Source organism: Bufo gargarizans, chromosome 7 (assembly GCF_014858855.1).
Source record: "Bufo gargarizans isolate SCDJY-AF-19 chromosome 7, ASM1485885v1, whole genome shotgun sequence".
Classification (NCBI taxonomy): domain Eukaryota; kingdom Metazoa; phylum Chordata; class Amphibia; order Anura; family Bufonidae; genus Bufo; species Bufo gargarizans.
The window spans coordinates 23,741,839-23,750,253 of NC_058086.1; the positions used below are offsets into that span (position 1 = coordinate 23,741,839).

Consider the following 8,415-nt stretch of genomic DNA (forward strand, 5'->3'; position numbering starts at 1 on the left):
GTTGATGTGATTATGTTATGCACGTTTTTTCCTCTTGTCCTGATTCGTCCTGCGATGGATCTCTACATTCACCATCGTATAGTCATTGGTTTTATTTACCGTCTTTTTTCATATATATATATATATATATCATTGGAAGGATTTGCAGCCGCCATTAATGTGTGCTGCTTTTTTTCTTTTCTTTTCCATTGGTTTTATTATATATATATATCACTTGATAAAGGCTCTATGAATGAGCTGAAACGTTGCGACCACATGGGTGAATAAAGTGGTTTTCTTTTCACTCATTGTTACCATTTTTGTTTATATATATATATATATATATATATATACAGTATGTGTGTATATATATATATAGATATATATATATATAGATATATATATTTTAAATACCAATATTAAAACCAACATAATAGGGCACATTTACTAAGGGAGTTGTGAATATTTTAGGTGTAAAATAGTCACAAGACCCCTTTTTTAACCAGTCATGTGAGAGTATTTTGTCGCACAGCCGGTTTTACGCCGTCTGTGCCATTTTGGTGGGACAATGGCGGTGTGTGGTCGTGTCGGGGGCCATGCCAGGGTCGGGACTCCAGCCCCAGCAATTTTACTAACATTTAGGTGTTAGTAAATAGCATAGTTTATAAGACATCTGTCCATCCAGTTCAGCCTGTTATCCAGCAAGTTGATCCAAATGTTAGCGAAAGAAATGTTAGTGAAAAACGATGCCAGCCAGGGGCACAGGGACTGCCACAGATTTGCCTAATTTATGACGCGGCGCATTACAGCAATACAAGGGGGACACTAAGAACAGCGTAAAAAGCAGGTCGTAGTAAATGTGCCCCAACATGTGTTAGGCCTCGCTCTTATTTCCGTGTCTGTTTCACATCCGTGAAAAAATAATAATTCTGTGTTCCATCCGTGAAGATATCCGCAAAGATCCATGTGTCTATTTTTTGCCCTTCGTTTGTCATCCGTATTCCGAAGCATCAGTGGTCTGTGAAAAACGGACCAAAGTCCGGTGATTTTCACAGACCCATAGACTTCAATGGGAGTGTTTAGTCTGCATCACCGAGAAAAGAAATGTACGTTTCTGTGATTTTTTAAACTGACGCGCGGTCAGTAAAAAAATACTGATGTTGGAACAAACATTAAAATCAAAGGGTAAGTATGTCCGTATTTCCGTTCCGCAAAAAAATTGAACATTACGGACAAGGATAGTACTGTTCTAAGCTGTTCCGTTCCGCAAAATACGGAATGCACACGGATGTCAACCGTATTTTTGCGGACTGCAGAATTCATACGGTCGTGTGCATGAGGCATAACAGAGAGGTCTTTGGGGTTGCATCCCCCCCCCCCCAGCTATCATACTTAGAGGGGTTTTCTCATGTGACATTTATGGCATATCGATAAGATGTTAAATGTCGGATGGGTGCGGGTCCCATCTCTGAGACCCCCCCATAGCTTTCTCCATTCACCGCTATGGAACTTTACCCGATTATTTTCCAATGTTCCAAAGCAGTGAATGAAGAAAGCTCCAGGGTATTTGCCCTTCCGATTTTCCAGCCCTTGGCCAATGCCATTCGGTGCATCGTTATGGGACAGTTATGAGGGGCTCCACCTCAGATGCGTTGTCTAATGGGAGTATTCGGTAGTCTAAAATCCGCCTTACGTCTCATTATTGACTCAAGCCAGGGGTGGAATGACCATTGGCCATACAAGGAAGAATCCCGGTGGGCTTTGTCAGGTTGTGATATCATGAGGTGGGCCACCCCCCAAAAGCTATTGAGTAACACTGAGTCTGCATGTCACAGATGACCTGTAAGCCTGGGGTGCAACTATAGGGCTGCATATGTAATAACAGTGCTCTACATATCAGTATAGGGCTGTATATATATATAGTGCTCTTTGTCTCCCATGTAATGACTGGGCTCCACATATCACTGTATATAAAATGATAGTGTGCCCAATCTGACTATAGAGCTGCATATAAGGGTTAGAACGCTCTTTCCTATTGTCTTAAAGGGGTATGCCACTGTATATTTGCATTGCACCCCCCCCCTTCCCCCAACATGACTATGGCTAGCAGTTCACTCACCCCACCTACTCATGTTGGCCCCCATCTGTTGCCAGTTTAGACCCACCTACAATATGAGTGTACTCTTAGATCATTTTTTTCCAGGACCCCTTTAAGCTCTCAAACCACCCCAGGCTCGAGCAGCTGTCCCATCCTCCCTATTCTACATTACAGCTCTGCTTTTTGAGATTGGCTCCTATCCAAAAGCACATGCCCAACAGGAAAATGAAGAAGCCTTGAAATTGTGGTCAACGTTCGGAAGCGTCTGAGCCTCCCATTATCATTTTATACATCCCTTTCTTCAATTCTTAGATTTTGCTGGATGAAGACCTTGACCCATGAGACAGATGGGTTTCTACATAAGCTCCTTGTCCAGAAGTCCCTGCACCAAGACACAGGTGCGACATTACCAGGTGGCCCCGAGCTACAACTACAAATGGACCGACATCCACTATGAAGCCAGCAGGGGCAACGTGGAGAAGCTGCGATCGCTGCTGACCACCTCAGGTATGAACACCAAAGAAGCCCCTTCCCCACCCGCCATGCTGCTTTAGCCAGTGGTGACGCCCTCTTCCATACAGAGGAATTGTAATTTTAAAGGGCCTTCTAATGTCACTCCTCTCAGGAGCAGCACAGACCACATGTTTTATCCAGGTATCTGCCGGCCCCTGAGGTCACTGCATTTAAAGGACCTCAACAAAATGAGAACAGGGATCCGAGTCTACAATTTTATCTTGCAAAAGTTTTGATAACTCTCCCCCAATGCATCTTAAAACAGATTATTTCTTAATTTTTCTATGGTTTAGATAAAGAATTGGTGGATCGGAAAGACTATTATGGGAAGACGCCTTTATACTGGGCGGCTTATAAAGGACAAAGGGTTTCAATGGAGCTACTCTTACAGCACGGGGCCAGTGTGAACAGCTGCTGTAAGCATGGCGGCACCCCCCTACACGCAGCAATTGGCTTGTTTCCCGATTGCGCCCTCCTGCTAATACAGGTGAGATACAGTCTCCTCCATTCTCGTTTTTTTTTTGTGTGTTGGATTATAGCCGTACAGTAAAGCTAGCCATATACTTCAGATATCCGACAACTATTCCTCCCACACCCCTCGTACGGATGAGCATGTGTGTGTTTTGAAATGGGGAGAAGGTAATAAGCTTATCACTCTTGAGGACAAAAGGATCGGGCATGTTGAAAGTCAACTAGTCCAACCCCTCTCTCCTCTGACATCTTCCGTTGAGGGAGAGCCAGGACCCAGATATATATGAAATGATCACCACCAAAATGAGTAGGTCCAGTCAACATTCATCTTATGTGTACAAACATCTTTAAAGGAACCTGTCATCACATATGAAGCCCCGAACCCCCATCATTGCGTTGTACAGGATCGTAATAGGCTTGTAATGATGGCACCGTCTAAAAGGTTACTCTCAGTATTAATGAAAATTATAACTGTCTAGAGTAGTGCACGCTACCTGTGAATTGTCATGGCATGGTCCTGGTCTCAGGAGTAGTTATGTAGTCCTGGTCTCAGGAGTATTCATGCGGTTCTGGTATCAGGAGTATTCATGCGGTTCTGGTCTCAGGAGTATTCATGCGGTTCTGGTCTCAGGAGTATTCATGCGGTTCTGGTCTCAGGAGTATTCATGTGGTTCTGGTCTCAGGAGTATTCATGCGGTTCTGGTCTCAGGAGTATTCATGCGGTTCTGGTCTCAGAAGTATTCATGCGGTTCTGGTCTCAGGAGTAGTTATGTAGTCCTGGTCTCAGGAGTAGTTATGTAGTCCTGGTCTCAGGAGTATTCATGCAGTTCTGGTCTCAGGAGTATTCATGCGGTCCTGGTCTCAGGAGTATTCATGCGGTCCTGGTCTCAGGAGTATTCATGCGGTCCTGGTCTTAGGAAAAGTCATGCAGTCTCAGGAGGACTCATGAAATGATGGCTTTCAAGCCAGCCCCTTCTTCATCCAGTGCATGCGCTGGACCCCAGCTTCATCTGCACATTGCACATGTACCGGATACTGCTGGAGCTGTCTCAAAAGCCAGGACCACATGACTACTCCTGAGACCGAGAAAACATAACTACTCCTGAGACCGGGACCACATGACTACTCCTGAGACTGGAACCACATGACTACTCCTGAGACTGGAACCACATGACTACTCCTGAGACTGGGACCACATGACTACTCCTGAGACTGGAACCACATGACTACTCCTGAGACTGGAACCACATGACTACTCCTGAGACTGGGACCACATGACTACTCCTGAGACCGGGACCACATGACTACTCCTGAGACCGAGAAAACATAACTACTCCTGAGACTGGGACCACATGACTACTCCTGAGACTGGAACCACATGACTACTCCTGAGACTGGAACCACATGACTACTCCTGAGACTGGAACCACATGACTACTCCTGAGACTGGAACCACATGACTACTCCTGAGACTGGGACCACATGACTACTCCTGAGACCGGGACCACATGACTACTCCTGAGGCTGGAACCACATGACTACTCCTGAGACTGGAACCACATGACTACTCCTGAGACTGGAACCACATGACTACTCCTGAGACTGGAACCACATGACTACTCCTGAGACTGGAACCACATGACTACTCCTGAGACTGGAACCACATGACTACTCCTGAGACCGGAACCACATGACTACTCCTGAGACCGGGACCACATGACTACTCCTGAGACCGGGACAACATGACTACTCCTTAGACCTAGACCACTTGACTACTCCTGAGACTGAGAGCACAAGACTACTCCTGAGACCTAGACCACATGACTACTCCTGAGACTGGGACCATATAAATACTCCTGAGACCGGGACCACATGACTACTACTGAGACTGGGACCGCATGACTACTCCTGAGATGGGGACCACATGACTACTCCTGAGACCAGAACCACATGACTACTCCTGAGACCGGAACCACATGACTACTCCTGAGACCGAGACTACATGACTACTCCTGAGACCGGCACCACATGACTACTCCTTAAACCTAGACCACATGACTACTCCTGAGACCGAGACTACATGACTACTCCTGAGACCAAGACCACATGACTACTCCTTAAACCTAGACCACATGACTACTCCTGAGACCGAGACCACATGACTACTCCTGAGACCGAGACTACATGACTACTCCTGAGACTGAGACCACATGACTACTCCTCAGACCGGGACCACATGACTATTCCTGAGACTGGGACCGCATGACTATTCCTGAGACTGGGACCGCATGACTACTCCTCAGACCGGGACCACATGACTAATCCTGAGACTGGGACCGCATGACTACTCCTGAGACTGGGACCGCATGACTACTCCTGAGACTGGGACCGCATGACTACTCCTGAGACTGGGACCGCTTACGTGACTATTCACAGGTAGCTTGCAAAACTTTATAATTTTTTACTAACCTCTTACGATCCAGTGCAATCCTATGGCAGAGGTTTATGGTCTTCATATTTTATGACAGGTTCTCTTTAATAATTTTTACCTTTAGTTGCGGTTACCTGTCAATTTCTTGTCTTCCTATCTGGGTGACCACTATTTTGTTCCTTACCTGGAGAATCTAATAGAAAGCTCTGTCTGCTGTACAGGAGACTTGCCCTGTAGGTTTCACAGGCTTGTTATGGATCAGGAAGCATGAGAAGACTGCACAAGAAAAGGTAGACAAGGAGAACGTGTGCAGATAAAAGAAATGGTGAAGCCAATAAGACAGGCTTCAGGGTCCATACACGGCATGTACATGGTGTGCACAAAACCTGTGGCATCCATGTGCCGCTGCATAGTGCCTCAGTCAAGCACCTTCTTCGCTTTTAGAAGCCACCAATGAAGCCACCTCCATGTCCCCTTATCTATATTGGGAGATACAATATGGGTCCATAGCAGTCTATGAGTGCAGTATTATTTATATGCAGAACATGGGTCTGTGAATTTGTCCAGTAGCTAAAGGGTGAAATCCAAAATGTTTGCGCTGGAGCTTTAATATCAGCGACTTCTGATTTTTGTCTAGCATGGTGCCGATGTTAATCTGCAGGACAACTGGGGAGTGACACCAATGTACCTGGCAGCGTGCAGCGGGCAACTGGAGTGTATTCGGCTGCTTGTGCAGGCGGGCGCTGACATCACATACAAGAACAAGGTAAGTGGAGGCAGTGACCTGCAGAATATCGCATTCACAGACGAGGGGCAGCTCTCTTCTAATGCTAGATATACCTGGCAGTTTTAGGACCAACTGGACCTGGGGACCTCTGCATGGCCAACTGGTCAGCTGGTCATAACTCTTTTGCTCTGGAGGTCCCAACATGTCTGTGTATTACATGGATAGCTTGTTGATCTCAGTGGGAACTGTGTAATGTTTAATTTTATAAGTGGCGGTGCTGCTGGGAATCCCATGAGAAGGACACCCTGTGATAACCTTTGATTATTTTACATCATGTATTATACCCCAGAGCTGCACTCACTGTTCTGCTGGTGAAGTTACTGTGTACATACATTACTTATCCTGTACTGATCCTGAGTTACATCCTGTATTATACTCCAGAGCTGCACTCACTAGTCTGCTGGTGGAGTCACTGTGTACATACATTACTTATCCTGTACTTACCCTGAGTTACATCCTGTATTATAAAGGATATAACACAGAATCAGTACAGGATAAGTAATGTATGTACACAGTGACTCCACCAGCAGAATAGTGAGTGCAGCTCTGGGGTATAATACAGGATGTAACTCAGGATCAGTACAGGATAAGTAATGTAATGTATATACACAGTGACTGCACCAGCAGAATAGTGAGTGCAGCTCTGGAGTATAATACAGGATGTAACTCGGGATGAGTACAGGATAAGTAATGTAATGTATGTACACAGTGATCCCACCAGCAGAATAGTGAGTGCAGCTCTGGAGTATAATACAGAATGTAACTCAGGATCAGTACAGGGTAAGTAATGTAATGTATGTACACAGTGACTCCACCAGCAGAATAGTGAGTGCAGCTCTGGAGTATAATACAGGATGTAACTCAGGATCAGTACAGGATAAGTAATGTATGTACACAGTGACTGCACCTGCAGAATAGTGAGTGCAGCTCTGGGGTATAATACAGGATGTAACTCAGGATCAGTACAGGATAAGTAATGTGTGTACACAGTGACTGCACCAGCAGAATAGTGAGTGCAGCTCTGGAGTATAATACAGGATGTAACTCAGGATCAGTACAGGATAAGTAATGTATGTACACAGTGACTCCACCAGCAGAATAGTGAGTGCAGCTCTGGAGTATAATACAGGATGTAACTCAGGATCAGTACAGGATAAGTAATGTATGTACACAGTGACTGCACCTGCAGAATAGTGAGTGCAGCTCTGGGGTATAATACAGGATGTAACTCAGGATCAGTACAGGATAAGTAATGTGTGTACACAGTGACTGCACCAGCAGAATAGTGAGTGCAGCTCTGGAGTATAATACAGGATGTAACTCAGGATCAGTACAGGATAAGTAATGTATGTACACAGTGACTCCACCAGCAGAATAGTGAGTGCAGCTCTGGGGTATAATACAGGATGTAACTCAGGATCAGTACAGGATAAGTAATGTAATGTATGTACACAGTGACTGCACCAGCAGAATAGTGAGTGCAGCTCTGGAGTATAATACAGAACTCAAGATGAGTACAGGATAAGTAATGTACTTACACCCTCATTGCATCATTCACATATAATTGCTATCCTCTAAGAAAATGTTTGCTGTTTTGTCCTAGAAAACAGGCCTGCCTCCCAAGCGCCTTGCTTCCCAAGTCGGATTTATTGCCTGGATTGAGTCCTTCTCTCATCAGCCTCGCTCATTAAAACACCTAAGCCGCTTACGAATACGATCCAGCCTTGGGCCCCAGAGGCTCCGAGCAGTGAGGACCTTTAACTTACCACAATCACTGAAGTGCTATCTTATGTTTGAGGACCTGGTGCTGCAGGAACCTGTGTAACATATAACTCGTGTTGTGGTCCATTATCCTGTGCTCTTCTCCGTACAGTGGAAAGTGCTTTCTCGTATCCATCAGTGGTCAGGTGACCACAAAAGACGCAACAGTGGGGAACAAAGACTCACTCTAAAACACTCGACCTTCGTGAGCTTCCATTTCTTACAACACTTACAGTCTGACCCATGGGGTTGGAAAGTATTTTATTTTATTTTAATTTTATTATTTTATTGGGGCCAATATGGCGGCCAAATAGTCCAAAAATGTGATATTGTATGTACTGGAAAAGGAGTTGTCAGACCTAAAATATGAACCAC

The 8,415-nt window shown here is 45.2% G+C and overlaps 1 protein-coding gene across 1 annotated transcript; it reads left to right on the plus strand.

Annotated features, from left to right (window-relative positions):
- Positions 1-2,415: 2,415 nt before the first annotated feature.
- Positions 2,416-8,104, plus strand: LOC122944122 (poly [ADP-ribose] polymerase tankyrase-2-like). Its single transcript, XM_044302351.1, has 4 exons — positions 2,416-2,584; positions 2,884-3,077; positions 6,130-6,258; positions 7,883-8,104. The coding sequence occupies exons 1-4, from the start codon at positions 2,416-2,418 to the stop codon at positions 8,102-8,104; spliced, it is 714 nt and encodes a 237-aa protein (XP_044158286.1).
- The last annotated feature ends 311 nt before the right edge of the window (positions 8,105-8,415 follow it).